Source organism: Cetorhinus maximus, chromosome 6 (assembly GCF_964194155.1).
Source record: "Cetorhinus maximus chromosome 6, sCetMax3.hap1.1, whole genome shotgun sequence".
Lineage (NCBI taxonomy): Eukaryota > Metazoa > Chordata > Chondrichthyes > Lamniformes > Cetorhinidae > Cetorhinus > Cetorhinus maximus.
The window spans coordinates 59,886,481-59,908,136 of NC_135884.1; the positions used below are offsets into that span (position 1 = coordinate 59,886,481).

Genomic DNA, 21,656 nt, shown 5'->3' on the forward strand with positions numbered 1-21,656 from the left:
TCAGGATGACGCAGGAGCCCTTTAAAAATGGCATGCAGGTTCTGATTCCAGGATACCTGGCCCTATTCCCGAGTTGTCTGATTTTTGGGAGTGCTAAAGGGCGTGGGCTGGTTCCCGTCAAAATCCCGCTTCCGGCACTCCTGACATAGCTGCTTCCATTGCAAAGATAGGCATCTTGCACTCCTCCACAATTTTCATGGAACTGGGCCAGGTTTTTAAAAGAATCATGGTTTATGGCCCCTCAGAGGAGTCGTGAACCCTAGTCCGCACAAGGGGACCTTCAAAAGGTCCTCCGCGTGCTCTGTATGCCAGGCTGTACCCTTCCACCCATCCCCCATGGCCTCTCATGCCCCCTGTACCAAGCTCTGCCCTTCCACCACCAAGGCCCCTCATGGCCCCTATGCCAAGCTATGGCACTTTCATGCCCATTTACCCACTGTATTCTGTCTAGAACCAATGAACCCTATAGTGTATAGTGGTTTGTGTTTAAAAAACTTCCAGACCCTTTAAAGTATCAATAACAAAAAGCCACAAACCCTTGAAACCATTTAACTTACATTAAAAATCATTGAAAGATTGATAGCAGAGATCAGAGAGCCTGAGCTGTGAATCAAACAATGTTTTCTCTGGGGCGCAGATGTTTTAGCACTAACTGTTGTCTGGGCTCTCAGCCAAGCATGCATAATGAGGCTTGGCTGAGAGCTCAGACATCCATTAAGCTTGTTGAAACAGCTGCACCCCTGGGAGATATAATAGCTTATGAGTAAGAGATGGGTTGAACAAGGACAAAAGGAAGGTCTGTGATAGATTGGAAGTCAAAAGAGATTAACTGACAGAAAAAAGTTAGTTCTCCAGAGCCAAAGGGAATGGTGATGGGGCAAGAAAAGAAACAAAGTGTGGAATTTTACAGACCCATTGCAGCAGAGGCAGGGCCAGGGCAGAAAATATGGTGAACCATTCAAAAGTATATTGACTTCAGCAGGACTGGAAAATCCTGCCGGCAGGAGAGGCCATAAAATTCCAGCCAAAGCAGCAAAAAGATATGCCTGGAGCAGGTATGCTGCTGGCTGAAAGAAAAAAAACTGAAACAAAAGGAAAAAAGGAAACAAAATGGAGGACAGAGTTTAGTCTGTACTTGTTGAGTCCGTTACGGTGTATCATGCCTGATTGAAAGATGAGGTGCTGATCCTGAAGCTTACATTGAGCCTCCATTGGGACAGTGTAGCAGGCTAAGGACAGAGATGTCAGTGTGAGAGCAAGGTGGAGAATTAATATGACAGGCCACCAGAAGCATGGGGTTATATTTGTGGACAGAACGGATGTGTTCTCATGTAGTCATCTGATCGGGAGACCAAAGCAGATTTCTTGCCCCAACATACCCTTTTCCCAGCATTTTGTTTTTATTAGTTGTTTAATTAAATTTATTCATGAGATATGGGCATCCCTGGCAAGGTCAGCATTTATTGCCCATCCCTAGTTGCCCTCAAGAAGATAATGGTAAGCTGCCTTCCTGAACCACTGCAGTCTATGTGGTATAGGTATACCCACAGTGCATTTAGGAATGGAGTTCCAGGATTTTTACCTAGCAGTAATGAAGGAACGGTGATATTGTTCTAAGTCAAGATGATGTGTGGCTTGGAAGGGAACTTGCAGGTGGTGGTGTTCTCAATTGAGTGGCTGCTAGGCCATTTCAGAGGGCAGTTGGCTGTTCCGTTCCCCAACTAGCATGACTCAATATAATTTCCCTCTTTCTGGTTAAGTTCAAATAATTAATTCATAACTAAATAGATTCCTGCTTAGTCTTTGACTTGTCTCTCCTTGCATCCCTCGTTACATCTCCCATATAAACAAGCAAGCCTTCGTTCACAGGGGTCTTTAATATCCTCAGAGGCCAATTTTTAAGTCTTCAAGACCTCCTATTTCAGAAAAAAAATAATCAGCGGAGATGAAGAGAGCTTACAGACTTTTTAAAAAGTCCCAATGCAATTAGATCAACATTTTTGAGATGTGACTCTTGTCTCTCCCGGAATTTAACCTTCAGTCCACTGAAATCACTGTTTCCTCGAGAGAGGAAGAAGCAACATTGCAAAGTCTCTACATAATTGCATAATTTTATGCATAGTCAAAAATTCTGAAGTCTGTGTGCATAAGTTAATATCTGTATGTCTGTGTGGATCTCACACCAGCCATTCATGCATTGGAACAAAGATGAGCATTTGTCAATAACATAAGGAGCGGAACTTCAGCCTGTTCTTGCATTCAAGCAGATCATAGCTGATCTTCATCTCAACTCCATTTACTCTGTTTTCTTTAATATCTTTACCTAATAAAGAGCTGTCGATCTGAAGTCTTAAACATTGTAATTCACCCAGCATCCATAGCCTTTTGGCAGTGAGAATTCCAGAGTTCCACTATGCTTTGTCAAAAAGTGCTTCCTGACCTCACTCCCGAATGGCTTAGCTCCAAGATTGTAACATTTTATTCTGGACTCCCTTACCAGAGGAAACTGTCCCTTTGTACCTATTCTGTTGAAACCTTATAATAATTTTAAAAATATTTCAATTAGACCACCCTCAACCTTATAAACTCAAGGAATTACAAGCCAAGCGAATGCTGGCTTGATAACTTAACCCTTTAAGCACTGATGCAAGTCTATTGAATCTGCACTTTTACCTCCTCCAAAGTTAAAATTTCCTTCCTGAAGTGCAGTGCCCAAAACTGAGCAGTGCTCCAGATGAGGTCTGCCCAAGGTTCTGTACCAGATTCTGAAGTGCAACTTTAACCCCAAAAACAACTTCTCTTCAGATATTACCTTTAATATAAAACATCCCATGGCATTTCACAGGAGCATTATAAAGCAAAATGTGACAGTGAGCCACTTGGGAGATATTCAGGCCAATGACCAAAAATGCGGTCAAGATGTAGGTTATAAGGAGTGACTTAAAAGAAGGAAATGTACAATCTGTACACTTGTGTTTGATTCCATTCTCACTCAGAAATATTTCAAATACTTCTGACCTAAACTGTGGGCTATTATCTGACACCAACACCTCTGGCAACCCATAAATTGCAAACCAACTTCTCAAAACCTCAATAGGTTTTGATGCTTGTGGCATTGGGCGTACACTCATTCATCCACTTGCTGTAGCTATTGGCCAAAACAAGATACTCTTTCCCTTCAACTTCAAAGAAATTAACATGTACTCATTCCCACAGTGTCTCTGTGTTTGACCATGGAAGGAAAGGAACTTTAGTTGGACCATTTCTCATTCTGAGGCACACTTCACAATTTTTCACAAACTCTCCAATATCTCCATCTACCTTTGGATATCAAAAATAGCTTCTTGCTACTGCTTTCATATGGACTATTCCTATGTGCTCTTGATGAAGTTCTTCCAACAATCTTTCTAAACTTGGTGGAATAATGATTGTAAACCTCATAGGAGACAGCCTTGATCTACACTCTATTCATTTGTGTGTGAAATACTCCTGCAATTTCTCATTACACTCTTTAGGGCAGCCGTTCATGACATAAATCGAGCACATTACTGAGCGCTACACTTTGCAAGTTTCTTCATTAATTTCTCAGGCAGACACTGGCATGTCAATTGTGTATGTAAAGAAATTCACAAGTAACTCTGGATAGAAATTAATCAATCAGTCTTCACGGGAAATCTTGGAAGGGCATCCACATTTACACGGCCTGCTGAATTATGATATTTAACCTGGCTATTTTATCATTTGGTCCTCATTGTTAAAAGACCACTTTATGCTCCCTTATCACTTCCTCAATGACAGATGTACTCTTACTGATCCCTACTGTAAATAACTTGGCTGGATTTAACCATATCTTCTTAAGCCAATTCTGACCCATCAGGGAGACTTTGTTTCCTCCTACTGCTACCAATGCGAAGTGATAGGGTGGAATACGATGATGCGTCCTATCATTAACTTCAGCAAATACTGGAATACCTATGTTGGAATAACTAGCCAGTTTCACACCAGTTTTGTGTAAGAGAATGGGACTTATGAATTTCTTGCACTTTCCTTCTGAAATAATAGACACTGCTGCAGCTGTGTCAGCGATGAAAGCAAATGAATCTCTGACTTCCACAGTAAAAATATCTTCAGGCGTATTGCTCATCTTCCATGTGCTTTTCTTGCTTTCTGTTGGAGAACAACTGTTGACCTTCCTGCTTGATAACATCGACCTCTGCTTTCATATCAACGAGATGCACATTCGAGAATTTCCAGACTCCTGAACTAGCTTTAGATCTATCATGGCTTCAGTCTGATGCATGGCTGCAACCTGTTTCCTCGACTCCTGCATGCCACCTGGATATCACAGACTTTTCCCACAGGCATAGCACTTTGACTGGATATCAGGGCATTTACATGGTTGGTGGTTATCATAGCAGCGGTAGCATCTAAAATTTCTGACTCGGAGCCTGTGAACTTGGCTGCTGTGGCCTGGATCTCACCAAAATCCAGTGAACAACCCCTGCTGACTCAGGTTAAAAAAACTCCCTTGCAATCTGCAACTCTCTTTCTGACATTTCCATGGCTGTGGCTTCATCGCAGATCTCCTTTCACGTTAGCTTATTGCCTTTGCTCAAAAGCTTCGCCTGGATTTGAACCTTTGGTTAGATCTTTTATGAACTTGTCTCAAAGGCTGATTTCTATCCTCATGGGTTTGCGCCACACCCCAGTGACGAGAGCGTTTCTTTAACTCCAGAGTGTAATCTGCAACAGTCTCACTTCGCAACTGCTTCCTTTGACTGAATGCAACTCTCAGTGCAATTTCATTCTTAATCATACATTAATAGGAGTCCAGCATTTCATTAATTTCAGCACATGGAAGTTCCTCTCCAAGCCACTTACCATCCTAACTTTGAAATATATCGCAGTTCCTTCACTGTCACTGGGTCAAATTCCTGGAACTCCCTTCCTCGTAGCACTGTGGATGTACCTACACCACATGGACTGCAGCGGTTCAAGAAGGCAGCTCACCACCACCTTCTCAAAGCCAATTGGGGATGGGCAAGAAATATCAGCCTAGCCAGCTATGCCCACATCCCATAAACGAATAAAAAACATTGGTTAGACATCACCTCAAAAGCATCTGGCCCCATCATAGCGAGGAAAATATTTACTTTATTTTCATCACCTATTTTATTCACCTTCATCCAAATTATAAATCTTCGTTCATAATTACACCAGCCCTTTTTGTTAGGGCTGAATTCCCCCTAAATATGCCTTCAGTGCCATTTTTTTCAGTTGTGTACCATACTGACTCCGTGTACTTGGACACGATGTACACACAGAGCAATCTTTCAAATTGCTCAAACTTCCTCAAAATCAACTTTAGGAGTTCCAAAAATGCGTCACAACATTCTTCATTGCTTAATTTCGCAAAAGAAATGTAGAAGAAAATTCCATCCTTGCCTCGTCACCATCATTCTGTTGCCCATTGCACTGAGTAAGACGAACACATGCTCAGATGAAGTCAGCCATTATTGAACTATCTTTATTTACACCTCCCCAACAGAGAAGGCAGTGTAACTAAATGCTTCAATATACCACAGGAGGGGTGTAGTTTTGCATTCAGGAAATCTAGAAGAACAGCAATTCCTCAGATCCTGCAGTATCTGACAGGATGACAGGGTTAACATCTTTTGTCTCGGTTTCTCAGCCGCAACCAGCCAGATTGGGACTGGTTGGTTGTTGGGCAAGTAGACCTTCAGTATCAGGTCGCAAGCAGGGAATACGGAAGCAGAAGGGAGGGATTGAAAAGGCCAGGCCAGGGGATGATTGCAGAGGTTGGGCCAGTGGGAGATCAGGGGGTAGGTTGTGAAGGGGGCTGCTGGTCACTCATGGGAGTCGTTTACAGGTAACTTTGGTGAACAGGAGGGAAGTACTCCTACTCCTCCTGGCTGATAAGCAGTGCTGGAAAGGCATCTAGCTGCAAAAGCCCACAACTTCCCTTAATTGCCAGTATTCTCACCTCCTTGGAGCATGCTGGTTGCCTGCCACCTGCCCTCTCATCTCACCTCCATTAAAACTAAGTGGACAGGTTGGCTTTGAGATTTTTAATATTTTCAATTCCACCCATCCCAACCCAAACCCACCCATTTTGGGGGTTAAAACACTTCCTTCCCACCCCCACAATTATCACTATTAAAATAAATCTAAATCAATTAAGTCCCAATATTGCAGCTTTAGAAGTGGAATGTCGGACTATAATTCCAATCGCTCATGGTAGGCTCTCTCAGTAACAAGAACTGCGGCAAGGTTAGCACGGTGTTATTAAAGAATACTGCAAAAACCTGACCAAAAATCCTCCAGTGTATTAATGCAAATGAAGATAATTCATATCTGGATTTATGATTCGAGCCTGACTGTTAGTTTTATGAACCTCAGCAGGAATAGATTAAAAACCCACTTCATGTTGTGACAGCTGTCAAGACAGAGTGGCAGAATCATGGGTAAAACAAGTGCAAATTTACACTTTGTAAAATTAAAATGGCCACTAAATATCACACCTCCTTAGGAACGAAAACTATGTATAAATTTCTGGTAGGCTGCTAAATATTTGACAGACACTCACTTATAAGTACCAGATTACTTTCTGAAAGAATGTTCAAACAAGCATCCTTTGATGGAATTTCTGGAATTTGCTGCCTGAAAAGGGTGGTGGAAATAGATCCAACAGTAATTTTGAAAAGGGAATTGAATATATATAGGATATACAGCAAACAAACAGCCAATTGGTCCAACCTGTCCATACTAGTGTTTATGCTCCACTCGCGCCTCCTCCAGTCTTTCCTCATCTAAATTTATCATAACTATCTATTCCCTCCTCCCTCAAATGCTTCTCTGGTTTCCTATAAATCCATCTATACTATTCACTTCAATAACAACTCCCTGGAGGTACAGAATTCCACATTCTCACCACTCATTGGGTGAAGAAGGTTCTTCTGAGCTCCCCATTGCATTTCTTGGTGACTTGAAACAGAAAAAAATTGCAGGGCCATAGGGAAAGAATGGAGCAATGGGACTAGCCGGACAGTTCTTTCCAACAGCCAGCACAGGCACGCAGCTGAATGGCCTCCAACTGTCCTGTAAAATTCTATTATTGATATACATATCACTTACCTCCAAGCATGTGGCTCAAACGTTTTACACATTCCTCTGCATCCCGAACATGGAGATCCTTTCCCTGTTTGATGGAGAATGGACATCTGAAAAGAGAATATAAAGAAATACAAGAATGAGGTGGTCAGCCCATCAAGCTCAATTAGCCCACAAAGCACATATAATCCTTTCCACCATTGACCCCATCCAGTCCATCTCTTGAGGAAAGCTTCTGTAAAACTTTTCCATGCCCTTTAGAAGACCAATAAGCAAACTCCAACATATCTATCCAGCGTTATCAATACTCCTGTGAATTCAGCTGCACAAAAACAATCCTGTTATAATCAAAGAATGATACAGCAGAGGAGGTCATTTGGCCCATCATACCTATGCCATCTCTATGAAAGAGCTATCCAATAAGTCTCACTCCCCTGCTCTTTTCCCCATAATATTTGCCCTCAGTGACTAAGCAGTGGGGTACAGGGCACCACAAGTGACACTAGGATCAGAGTATATGAATCTTTCATTGAACTAAACTGCAGTCTATATATATTGTCCACAGGCTTGAAGATTCTGAAAAGCTCAGGATATTAGTATGACAAATGTTAGGTGAATTGGGCTGAGGGATAAAAGTATAAATTTTCCCTCTCTGTCCACTGATTCTGTAATGCTTTCCCACATCAGGAGCAGTTTTAGTTCACCCGCCTGCCCGTCCGTCCATCAGTCTAAAGCAAAGCCTAACATGTTCATACGAAATTCAGAGTTACGATATTAGCATATTTTAATATTCTATTACTGCCCATAAACATCAGGCAAGAGGCAATGTTTAGTAAAATTCAGCTGTGTTCCTGCTGTTGTGATGCGGAAAGCTTTACAGTAAATGCAGCCTCAATTCTTGGCATTAAAGATTGGCGAGTTCAACAAGGCACAAACAGATCAGTGCCTGAACTAACCACCTTCAGTTCTTAAAATGACGTCAAGTCAAAGTTTCACTTGGGTCGCCTTTTTGTACCTTGTACCAGTCATGAATTGTAGCATTTTCACTAATGTAGGTCTTAATCCTTTCAAAATTCAATAATAACAAGCTGGCCCACATGATACTGTCAAGACAGTTCACTCAGATCTCCTGTTGAATGGTCCAAGTGTACCTGAAAATGATTTATGCTAACATTGGACTGATATTTATTCTACTCAGACTCAGGAAAGAATGAAGTCTGAATGCTTGCTTTGAGTTGCAAATATATTGGATAGAGATGAGCAGAGAACTATTCTTGATAACAGGCAGCATTCCAAACTGGAACATCGTAGGCTAATTCATGAATACTCAAACATGGCTCAAGTTCTATGATTTTAGGCAAGCTGTCAAGTGTGAAATTTATATATCCCTCCATATATTTCCTGTGCTGTTACAGTTGGTGACTCATTACCATGTATGATTTTTGAAAACATATTTTTGAAAGGTTGCCCACACAGAAAGAGAATTGGAAAACTTCCTCAATATCAGCACAAACCACCATTGGGCATCACTCCCTGCTTATCTGGGGAATTACTGAGCTCTACAGTCCCAGGTTTGACCCCCTATTTGGGCCAATTTAAATTACTTAGTAGAGATAGCAGAGCTGGCAGCAGGTAAACTCATTGAATTAGAAAAACAAAATCAGCAGGGCACCCACCGCTGACTAATGTCCAGTGACCCATGTTGGCAGGGATATGTCTGGTAATGATAGGATTGGCTGGAGCTCAAATGCCCACATTGTTAAATAGTTCCAATATTCACTAAGGAGGCTCACCCTACTAATGACAACTTGGATAAAAGTACCTGAGGCTGAGGGGCCCTATGCAGAACTGTTTCCCAGCAATGAGCCAAAAAATTCAGGACAGATGGGGAGAAAAAAGGAACAAAATTGGCAAGTTTAAAAAAAAAGGATTAGCTTGGATACATGGTTTAAAGTTGAATTAACTCCCCCTTTACATTGCCTCACCTAAAAATAATATTCTCAAGAGACCATTCTATGCTGGCAGTGAGTTTTACTCCCCACACCAGCCATACTTAAGAGCCTTTTGAGCTTACCAACTTAGCACTAACTTGCTGGCAGCTTTGTGCTTTGCCCTCTTAACTAGAGTGAGGTGCCCAAGGTCTTTTATTATAGGATAAATTAAACAAGCAGAGAAAGGCAAACTGCAGCCCACCAAATTGGGACTGGATTCCCAACCAACATTTTTTTGCAATTAAAACTTTGCATTAATTGATTCACCAAGTGGTGAGGGGATGGGACGTAACCATTAATGACCAATAGCTGCTACTCTGGACTATTTACACATTCACAGGTCCACCAATCTGCAGCCATTACTCTGTCATGCATACATGTAGGCCAGCCCATAGGACCTCTCATAGTAAACACATACTGACCGCATGTTGGCCTATCACACATGCAGGCAGACAGACCGCAATACAAGGTAAACAGCTCCACACATTGCGTCATAATCCATCGCCCGGACCTCACCCCCCAATTAACATTGCTAAAATGTCTGAAAACATATTTGACATTAGATTGTACTAAATCACTATTTATCATGATAAGCTAAGCCCTCAATCACTATTCATCTAATTACTGTACCTCTAACCTTAGCTTTAAAAAGAAAGCACTTAACACAACCCTGGAATTCTCCAACATTCCACAGTACTCTCATCACAACTTAGTGTGTAACAAGCTCTGCTCATCAATCACAGAACATATTTAAAACATAACCTTATTCTTATCTAGCTAAAGGAGTATGAACATCTCAAGAGGGTATGAATGTGCTGCTGTTTCCTTTAGTGCCTAACCCCCCAGCCACCACAAAAAAGGGGACTTAGTCTCTTAAGCAGTGACTAATATTATTGGTTTACTCAGATCCTGGCATCAGCCTCCAAGCAGAACCCACAAGTGGGAATGGAAAGCAGACATCCCTCCCACAGTCTACTCTTTACAGAACTCCAGAAAGAGCAACAACCCACTGTCACGTTAACCCTTTCAGCCTCAAGGGAAGTCCGCACCCTCTTAAAAGAACTCTCAATCTGTTGACTATTTTCACCCTCATCTGATATAGAGAACATATGAGCAGGAGTAGGCCTTCCAGCTTGCCCAGCCATTCGATAAGATCATGGCTGATCTGGTTGTGGTCTCAAGTGCACCTTCATGTCTTCTCCCCCATAACCCTTGACTCCCTTGCCAATCAAAAGTCTATCCAACTCAGCCTTGAATAAATTCAATGATCTAGCTTCCATTGCTTTCTGGGGGAGAGAATTCCACAGACTAATGATCCACTGAGGAAAAAAATGTTCTCCCTCATCCCTCCACGGCTGGGATCCAACCAGCAACGGTGGGGGAACTTGCCTTGCAGGGAGCCTGACAATCAAAACCCGCTCAGATTTGCTTACAGGCTCCCTTGTCAGTGCCTGATTGAGGGATCCAGCATTAGAAAGTTGGGGTGGGGGGGGGGGGGGGGGGGGGTGTGTGTGTGTGTGTGTGTGTGTGTGTGTGGAGAGCACTGAGGCCAATTTCCTGCCCTTGCTGCTGACCCCCACACAGCAGCCCCAATTCTGCCCTCAATTACCTGTGGCCCAAGTCCTGAGTCTCGCGCTGACCCTGAGCCTTTGGCGGGTGCCTTGCTGGCAGCTCCCACAGCTCCCGCTGGCCCCGCCTTCAATGGATAGCTGCTGGACTCTCATTGATCAGCAGCTCTTGGGGGCCCTGATCCAAGGGAAGGCCACGTAAGTGCCCAGTTGGCAGGGCCTCCCCAAAGGAGGCAACGCAGGGCTTGTGCCAGCTCTCCAGCCAACAGATAAGACCCCCATTCCCTGGATTAAACTCTGATCAACAATGATCTTTCATCAAAACTTGCATTTATATAGTAGCTTCACAGTAGTACAACATCCCAAGGTGCTTTACAGAAAAGTTATCAAGAAAGATTTGTCACCGAAGTTACAGATTATCAAAAGCCTGGGCAGTTAGACAGTTTTAAGAGCATCTTAAATGAGGTCAGATTGGGAGGAAATTCCAGAGTTAGAGTGCCTAGGCAGCTGAAGGCACAATTGCCAATGGTGGGAGTGAATGAAATCAGGGGTGCACAAGAGGCCAAAATTGGAGAAATGCTGAGATCTTGGAGGGTTGTAGGGTAGAATGAGTTTATAGAGATAAGGTGCAGCAAGGCCACTGAGGGATTTAAACATAAGGACGAGGATTTTTAAAACATGGCATTGCCAGGATGGAGGCTAATGTAGGTCAGGGAGCACAGGGCTGATGGGGTGAGTGAGTTAGTGTCCGCACTGCAGAGTTTTGAATGAGCTCAAATTTACAGTGGGTGGTAGGATTTGTACATCGTACATTTGTACATCCTGTACACCTTTACCAAATCGCCACGCGGAATGGCAACATTTCTCCCTAGTACCCAGATAACAAAGAAGGGCCTGCACATCAGTGCCACCATTATTCAAATTTTAACCAGCGCTCCAATGAGATGACATCAGGCCTGAATCTCTTGTGAGCTTTGTTGCTCATCAAGGAGCTGTCACCAGTTCAACCTTTCACATAAACAGAAAATGCAGGGTGTTGGAGTGTCGGCTGGGAGCCAGCAAGTCTGTCAGCGTCTGTGGAAAGGGCAGACGAGTTAACGTTTTAACGTTTCAGGTTTGTACTCTTCTTCAAAACAAAAGACAGTTAGGTGTAGTAATATAAAAACAGAAACCAGAGAGGACAAATTGATAGGTGATCATTCTCCTCAGTTTTTAAACAGATTTATTTTTCTCTCTCCCCTTTATCTGATCGAGCTGTCATGTCTTTCTACTTTCTTATTTTTTATTTTGAAAAGCCCACACCCTGTTCTCGCCATAGGAGTTGAGTGATGTCTGTGTTCCAGCATTTTCCATTGCTGTTTCAGATTTCCAGCAAATGCAGTTTTTTTTTAACTCCAATAAACCTTTTGTTTTGCTTGCCAACAGGTAAATCTAGAAAAATAGATTTTTGCAGGTAAAAATAGAAAAATATTTAATGTTGATATTAAGGAGCTTCTTCCCAGACACACAAGAAATTTCATCTAATTTCTCAGTTGTTTAGAGATGAGGGAAATCAGAAGGCTACAGTGTCAGAGCACTTTCAATAAGATGCCATAAGTTACAGTTTCTAAAAATGGGCTGTACACTGATCAGTTGTATAGTGACTGCAAGAGTAACTTAACACTAATAACCTTAAATTCCAACAGTGAGGTACTCAGGCCAAAACAAGCTTTCTTAATTTAATCGGAATTTGTGTTTTTCTAATACAAACCCAAATGCCTTGTACTGGCAGCATTCTCGTGGTGCTAGCTTACAGTTTTATATGTCACACGAGAGCCACACAGAGGAAGTAGTTTTGATTTGGAGGAAACTGCATTTGATGAGGAAGAGAGAAACTGGATCAACGTTTCCAAAAATGCTGGAAAAACTCAGCAGGTCTGGCAGCATCTGTGGAGAGAAACAGTCCGTATGACTCCTCTTCAGGGCTCTGAAAGAGCCATATAGGCTCGAAATGTTAACTCTGTTTCTCCCTCCACAGCTGCTGCCAGACCTGAGTTTTTCCAGCATTTCCTGTTTTTATTTCAGATTTCCAGCATTTGCAGTATTTTGCTTTTATCAACATTTCAGGTATTCTTTATGAAATGGAAAACTTTGATTAACTTACACCAACAGCTCTTCTTTTCCAAAACAAGTCCAATTTCCTCCACTTTTCCATATAATTGAAATGCCTGCTGCCAGGGAATTGTTGCCTATGCCCTTACCATCACGAGGGCAATAATATTTCCCCTACAATTAGGTTATCAAAACTGCACAATGTACTCCAGTTGGGGTCTGACCAATATCTAACTGGAACAATATAACCACTTTTTATATAACTCTATCCTTCTGCAACCAATATCTTAATGACCCTTTTCAGTATAAATTGTATCTCAGCACAGAGCTATAGTTTCATAGATTTATCCACTACAACTCAAACTCTTTCCTAATCAGCATATTATAATTGACATATCCTTTGTTTCCTTACTTATTTTTACACTGATCTACAAACTACTTCTGCATTACATACCACAATTCTATTTCTATGGATTATTCAAGTTAGTCATTGTTTACTAAAAATGGCAAAAAAAAAAGTCAAAAGACTGGCCACTAATAAGAATGGGGTTCATGGCAAAAAGTGATACAGTTTGACATAAATTGGCAATGTCACTCAGAGGCCAAGAGAGCAGCTGGTGTGGGAATCATACCCAAGGGTGATGTTATTTGTTGACTGGATGAATGCACATTGTTGGACAGAGTGTCTGATCCATGCTCCAACTGAGTTTAATCCTTACACTAAGAACATAAAACTAAGTGCTTCAATACAGTTCGAACCATGCTTCAGGGAATGACCTTGCTGATGTCCCCATTCTCCTGGAGTTCTGCTATCTCTTCCATGCTCTTCTTTCTTCATTCCAATGATTAACTCCATTTATCATTGAACTGTATCCAACCTTTTGCTGAGAGTGGATTTGAATCATCAGCAACCTCTATTAGTTGTGTCCTAAGTCCTACTCCTTTTGAGGTGCAACTGTTGTGTCATTGCACCTTAGCCCTCTTTATGATGGTCTAATTAAAACTCTACTTCTTCCAATTTTTCAAAGAAAGGGTTTCTTCACACTCCTGCAAGTCCAACCAGCAGGTACTACTGAAAATATTGAGACCTCCATCTTAACCCACTATATTCTCGTCTGTACAAATTCTTCCGATATGAAACGCAACTCCAAAATCTCCTTCACTTCTAATGCTGTCACCAAGGTACTCAGTTTCCCCCTCTCCTCCAACCATAAACCAATTCCCTTTAAAGTCCAAGTCTATTCAATATTTGAAAACTACTCCAATGTCACTTTACCCTCTCACTCCTCTCGACAGGATACAAGCAAGAGCTCATCATCTCATAAGCAACCCTCGAGTCACCTCCAGTCTGTCTGTCTCTCTATTTCATCGATACTATTGTGGACATGCCTCCTCTTAACCTTTAAATGTTCTGTTCCACATGCTCATCCTTCTCCCTACATCTTCACCAGGTTGAAATCATGGCTTCTTGCATTACCCCTTATTTCACTAATTTTCCCCCAGTACCTTGAAGCTGTGGAATTCTTCACATACCTAAATCTGCTCTTGCATCTTTTTAAACTTAAGGTTGCCTGCAACCAATGGTATCTTCTTGGTAAACCTCTTTGCCTTTTTCTTCAATTTCAGTCCCGAAATATGGACCTTGACCATTCACCTATATTTCTCAATTGAAAATAAAAGTGCCAACATCCCTTATGTTTTAAGTGTAGATTTATCCCTGGCGCCAATAATATAAACTTTGAGAAGGAACCATCAACAGAAGCCGAATGATTCTCAAGGCTGCTGTCTATGGTCAACCCATCAGCAAGATGGTTTACTGCCAGTCAATCTCTGAACATTAGGGCCAGGCTTTTCCGGCCTCGCTGTGGCGGGACCCACCACGGGAGACACGGCGGCCCAGCCAAAAGTCCATTGAGTCACTGCAGGACCAGACAATCTCGGCAGTGGGTGGGGCCGGGAAATCTCACCTTCAAAATCTCACCTTACACTGGCAAGATTTTATGGTCCCAAAGTCAATGGACTTTTGAATGGCTCGACACATTTTACGGCCCCGCCCCCGCTGCGACAGGGCTGTAAAATTTCACTCATAACATTGACAGATGGCCCACTCTTCTTCCAGCACACTGATCTGCCTCCTCTGTCCTGCTGTATGACTAGTTCTCTAACTGCACTAGCAGCTAAATCTTGCCTGGTGACTGTCACAGATGGTGGTGCAAAACTCCAGTTCAGTCCTCTCCCTAGCACCATTCCTTTACCTCCATCTTCAGCCTGAAATACAATGGTACCTGTTTCATAAAGCAAAGTACTGCGTCATCAGCTGTCCCAACAAGCGGAGAAAGGATGAAATTCAGCGCACTCATGACACCTAGACTCCTAATAGCATGTTCAGAGGGTTATTATTCTCTATGGAGGAAACTTAATTTCTTGTGCTTATAATAATGAAAATAATATTGTCAAAACTGCCATATAAATGCTATAAAATGCAAAATTTGACCACTGCAAACAGCCAAAACTTTTTATTCATGGCCTATTAATGCTGATAAAACAGACCAGTACAGTTCTGGCTATTTTCTGATTTAGTAAGGGCTTTATGATGTGAGTGATATGAATTCAACAGCATTCACCCAGTGGCAAACATCACTCATCCAACACTACAAAGTGACAAAAGGTGCTTTGATAATAATATCCAGAACTATGCAACCAAATCGTGGTGGCTAAACAACCATCTCTCCTGGGTCCTAAAACCCTGACCATCAAACTAATACTGTCAAATCAAATGGAGAAGCTCCACAGACAGGTGCAGGAAAAAGATACTAGTATGGATGAGGTTTAACTGTGTTCTTGACCTCGATTACACTGAGCCATGATACTCGAAATGTGTGCAGAATGAATGCTATGCCACTCCATCATTCACCACTGACATGCATTCCTGGTACATCCACATTCACTAACACGTGCATTGATAACCAGGCATCTGCTCACAAGCAGAAGGGACGGGAGAGATACTTTGCACCAAGAGCTCTTCACTATCCTTATTTCTGCCATGTCTGTGATGGCCCTTCCATTTCTCCTTACCTCTCAAACTCCTGTACAGAGGGTAAGGGAAAGCTTGGTATCATCCAATCGCCTTCTTTAATTTCCAGGCTCTAACTTCTGTTGCTCCGCTGTCATAACTGTTGACTCTATTTTATTGATACTAATAATGGCCAATGTTTCTCTGAACTTTCCTGTCTTGTGCTGCTAAGCTCTACATATGTCTCCCAATATGCTCTTCCCCTTTTCCACAGTGCTGAAATCAAGACCTATTGCACGCCCATTTATTTTTGCCCAGGAACTCAATTGTTCTTACAATCCTTTAGTTTTCAAGACTCAAACTGATCATTAGCCATCCATCAATACTCCTTTTCACTCTTCAGAGCCTTGATGCTGTCCTGCGTTGTCAACCTTGACCCTGGATCTAGATTTCTTTCTTAATTTCTACCTAAGGCAGAAATTTACTTGTTTTTTTTTTAAAAAGGAGAGATTTCTAACTATGACGGCTGAAGTTCCAAGATGATGAAGGGATCAGGACAAGCCAACAGCCTTTTATCATTCTGAGTCTCTTGCTACCAGACCGAAATGTTCTGTAATGTCCATATTTCAACACTGCGGTAAAAGTGTGCTACATGATTGAAGCAAAGTGAATGCGAAAAACTGTGAAAAATGGATTTCAATATAGGCAAATGTGAGGACGGAGGTAGTGGGAAGATCATGGCTTGCATATCTGCTTTTCTGCAGCTGAAAGTTTACCGAAAACTCAAATAAATAATGGATCCACACAATAGGATACAGAATTCATGTGGTGAAAAATTGAACCATTGCAAAAAAAGTGACTTTTGTTGTTTGATTTAGATATTTTTGAAGCTTTTAGAAATTTGCTAGCAGCCATGCTAATAAACAGAATCTTCTGAGCAGTTGGCTTGTATTATGATATGGCAGATGTATGCCAGGCGGACTAAACCCACAAGGGAAACTTGGTTGCGCTGACACAATGGTTTTGCAATTTGTATTGATTACGAAAAGATGTGTGCACTGAATTCAGAAGTAATAAGTCCACCAAGACCTTGAGATTTTAAAATTAAATTAAAACAAAATAAAAAAGATTTCAAACGCATACTTAAGACTACAGTTACTACTATAACAAATCCTAAAATTCCTAATTGACCTGACTCCCGGTTACACCCCACTTTAAGCAACAGTCTAAAATAGATTTTAGATTTAAAAGGAAACCAGCAAGTTAACACAATACCCATTTGACAGTGGAATTCCAAATGGCTTCCCATCTTCAGTTACTTTACATAACAGACTTACGCACAAATAGCTGGAGGCTTCTTGAAGGCTATTTCAGGATGCTCCTGTTAGGCCATGCATGGCCTTCTCCACATAGCCTTTCACTCTCCTTTACATAGGTTTCCCTCTTTTTAATATGTAAATTCTATCATTTCATATGTCTTTGAAACTGTATCTTCCTCACAATATAAAAATATTCATGTTGCCAATAATGCTAGTAACCTTTGGGAAAAATAAACACTGCTTAGCCTTGCTTATCTGGCTAGCTGTAAACAGACAAAGATCCCGTTAAAATCCAACAATCCCTTCATTTATCTAAAAATGCAAATTCCCTTCACACCTTACATGCTAAGCTAGCATCCATGTTTACTCATAGCATGTCAAGCACATTCCTACACCTAGCTTCTTTTGATGATTTCAAGCTTGCAGTCTACTTGACTCCAAATATAATTAAATCACATAGCTAGACCCAACTATAATCACACCTATAAATCTACTTCACAGTTAACCAGAAAAAATATTATGAAAACCATTATACGTTTGTCATACTTGTTAAACATCCTTTCCTGAACATCAGCAAGGTGAAAGGCAAAAGGAAGATAAAGGCAAACGGTCCTTGTGTCATTACACTCACCCTTGTCTCTTGTTCTTGCTGCAATGCGAGTTTGCCTTTTATCAGGAGGTACTCATTTTTAACTCTACACAGTTTGTTTGCTGTGTTAATATCATGTTTGCTTCATGGCAGTGGTGCACTATATTAAAGCTCTTTGAAGGTCCAAGAGTGATCAACTAACAGCTCCACAGACATTTGAGGATGGTGGTGGAGGCAGCCCTGTCTTCTGCCTGTCAGTGGGCATACAGTCCGTCCATACAGGCCAGCAAAGCCATGACATGTACCAACCTCCACAGCCAAATACCTGGCTCAGAGTAGCAACTTAAATATAACTGCACATAAACTATTTTTTATTGATATAGGTAGATTAGGTAGAAAACAATGATTTGTTGTCAAATAATGGTGAGACTAATTATTTGTGTAAATCATACAACAACTTCAGGGGAGGAGCACATGCATGCTTAAATGCCAATATCCAAAAAAGTTGCTGTCGGAGAGATGCTGCTTTGCCATTAGTTTCATGAAAATGCCATTTTGCCGTCTGTCTCACATTAAAATGCATTGGCTGCTGTAAAATTGCTGCAACAACTACAAACTAAGCTTGCCACTGAAAGCTAATTCTTGACATTTCAAGTCTAACTACATTTTTAATGATGTGATAACTGTTAATTACTGCCAGTCAACCATCCTGGCACTGAAAATTAACTACTACAAGCGTGGAGCCTCATTTCTTCAGGTATTAATTGAACCATAGACATTTACAGCACATAAAGAGATCATTTGGTCCATCATGGCTGGGCCAGCCAGCAAGTAGCCATCCAGCCTAATTCCAGCTTCTGGTTCCTTACCTTGTAGGTTATGGCACTTCAAGTGCCTATCCAAGTACTTTTAATTTGTTTAAATTGCAGTTTGAGACCTGCAAAATGTCATATTTAACATTTTTAGATTCATTACCTTTCCTTTGTCTTTTTCCTCTCGTAATCCAATCTCTTTCCATACCTGATTTGACATCAACTTAACCCACTCCAACTCATACTTCCTTCTTGTTCCTTGCTTTATATATTTCACAAGTCTTGAATCTGACTGGTTAAAGGAGATACACAGATGGCTGCCCTGCTCACCCAGGTCCCTCACTGCATTGTTTTTAGTTTGAACTTTCAGCAAATTGCCACACAATTCCTTCTGAACTTAAAATGCGCAAGGGCAAGAATAAGTAACAGCAGATGCCGCTACATGCCTTGCCACAGCAAAATCAGCCTATGACTTACTGAAAACAAATCAATCCCGTGTGACTGCTGCAGGCATTGGGATAGAGTAATGACTACAGCACTTCCACTTCTCTGGTGCCTGCTGGCTGTCCAATTACTTTCACCACACACCAAGTTTTAGCTTCAGATACTTGAACAGGCATGACTAACAGCCTAAGCTGAGAAGTGGAGAATGGGCAGCAAGCATTTCTGCTAACACACAGCTACTCAGTTTGGTCTCAGCCATGTTTCAGCTTCTTTAAAATGATTAGAGGAGATAGATCGCAGTACACGGGTCTGTATGCAAACTTAGCTCTTGAAACAAAATAAGTTTAATTCAAACAAAATTCCAGTATCTGTGGTGAATTCTTCTGTTTACTAATTATGTAAAGCTTATTGAAAAAGGTTTTCTAGAAACATTTATTTTATCAGTTGCAACTCCTCATTTAGTAAAGTAATTTTTGTGACTATCCAATGCTACAAATGAAGGGCAGAAAGACTTTCATCTAGTGTTTTTCACACATGAAGTATTTCAAAATACATTTAATGTTGTGTTGTAGGTGGACATAGTAGCCATTTTGCACACAAGGTCCAGCAAATAGTAAATAAGATCAATAACCAATTAATCCATACAATATAAAAGCAAAATACTGTGGATGCTGGAAATCTGAAACAAAAACAGAAAATGCTGGAAAAACTCAGCAAGTCTAACAGCATCTGTGAAGAGAAAAACAGAGTTAACGTTTCGAATCCAAATGACTCTAGTCATGCGGATTCGAAACGTTAACTGTTTTTTTTCCCTTCATATTTTGGTATGTACAGGATAGTGGGAGAACTGGCTGCTGTTCTGTAAGTGGAGCCTTGGAATCTTGAACGACAGGAACAGACAAGGCTTCGATTTAAAATCTGACCTCACGGACTGCGCCTGGGACACTGCCGCACCCTCTCGGCACTGTGCAAGTGTCAGTTCCCACGTTCAAGGACTGGCGCGGGGCTTAAACGCAAAATGCCTTGGGTGACAAGTAGAGATCATTGTCAGAAGAGACAGAGCGACCATTCAATTGCTTATAAAACAATATTTTTTTTAAAGAAACTTTTTAAAAAGGCGTGGAGATTTTTTTAAATAAAGAGGCAGATGTAATACCCTCGAGTAGCACGGACTAAAACTTTGTTAAGTGTTCGTACAGAGAAAGTGGTTTGGGAACTGAGAAAGCCTTGGAGTCACTGAGCAGCTGCAGTGAGCATTGGCGGCTTCAGGCTGTCTCTCGCTAGCAATAAACCAGAGGAATGAGCGGTCACCTCGGGGCTGTCCCCAGCGGTATAAAAGCGCCCTGAGCCACCCTTTGGCTTCCAGAGGTTTCATCGCAGAGTCAGAATAAGGCAAAATAGGCCTTTACAGTGAGTGCAAACGGCCCGTTTACTTCCAGCCCACTGTTAGATTCATTCCAAAGAATAAGGTGGCTGAACAGGCAGCCGCCCGGCGAGTGAGGTCGGTTCAGAGAGAGATTAGAGACTGAGATCAATGACACCGGTGCGAATCATTTGTTCTGTTCGCTGTTTGGGATAGGGGAATTTTTAGCAGCAACCCCTCCCTCACAAACCTGCGAAAAGTCAGCATAGGTGGCAGCCTGTAACCATGTTCCGACAGGGAGAAGACTGGTCTTCCTCCCAATTTCTCCGCACTTTGAGGCTGTGAATGGTGCAATTTCCTAACGGTGAAAAAACAGGAAGGATAAGGAGCCTCGAATTTTTACCTTGAGGAATACTGGATAAGACATTTGGGGTTGTATCAAGTGGTGGGTTCTATGAGCGCCAAACTGGTCCCAAATAGTTGGTATTAAAGGCAGAATAAACCAAAAAGAGAATTGAATCCCTAGCACCTCGAACAGGAAAGTTGCAATTTTCCCACCCAAGTATATTCATTGTACAATCTGGGACTAGGGCGCGGGTGAAACTCGACATACAAAATCTAGTTATCGAAACCAGGAGCGACCTGTTGCTCGTAAATAAGTGCATGCCAAGGAAATCCCCATCTGCTATACTTACCACCACCCAGGTTATTCCAGATCACCTCGGAGAGCGACCTGAACAAGCCCAGTGACAGCGGATATATATTAAAAAAAAAACTTACCTTCTGCATCCCCGTGTTGAGTTCCATGTGGCCAGACTGCATCTTTTTAAACGGTGGATCAATTACTGAATGGGTTTCCCCCACCTCCTTCCTGCCCTTAAATCTACCTGGGTGACCAGTTTACAAAACCAGCAGTCCTGATATTTTACGTGTGTATATATATTTGCCACTTGCCGACTGCGCTTCTGCAGCTGAAGTGCAGAGGTACTTTTATTTGAGAGGGAGGGCAGGGCTTCGCCACTTGGAGAAGCGAATCAGGACGTGCAGGGGATCTGCTTCCCCGCCAGCCCCGGGGGGAGGGGAGGGGAGGGATTGCCTGTTTCCACCCAGTTGGGGAACGCCCATTTCTCGCTGGCATGATGTCAGGCTGGCCTCTGAGCTCATCTGATGGATGCATTGTCGAGAAATGCTTGACTCATTCTTTTCAAAACCCAGCACCGAGAGGGAAGCGGGGCTACTTCCTGCTTCTAATCATTTGTTCTTTCCTTTCAAGGGAACGATATACAGTAATTCAGGCCAGATATAAACAGTAAACCTCAGGCCAAAGGATGGGTT

The 21,656-nt window shown here is 41.9% G+C and overlaps 1 protein-coding gene across 1 annotated transcript in view; it reads right to left on the reverse strand.

The window, feature by feature from the left end:
* The window catches only part of lmcd1 (LIM and cysteine-rich domains 1), a 60,147-nt gene extending 38,865 nt beyond the window's left edge, over positions 1 to 21,282 (reverse strand). Inside the window, exons 1-2 of the mRNA XM_078543752.1 lie at positions 21,102 to 21,282; positions 7,156 to 7,241 (exon numbers count right to left, since the gene is read on the reverse strand). Of these exons, the coding sequence (XP_078399878.1) occupies positions 7,156 to 7,241; positions 21,102 to 21,143 (128 nt within the window). The 5' untranslated portion in view covers positions 21,144 to 21,282. The remainder of the gene's footprint in view (positions 1 to 7,155; positions 7,242 to 21,101) is intronic.
* Positions 21,283 to 21,656: the final 374 nt, after the last annotated feature.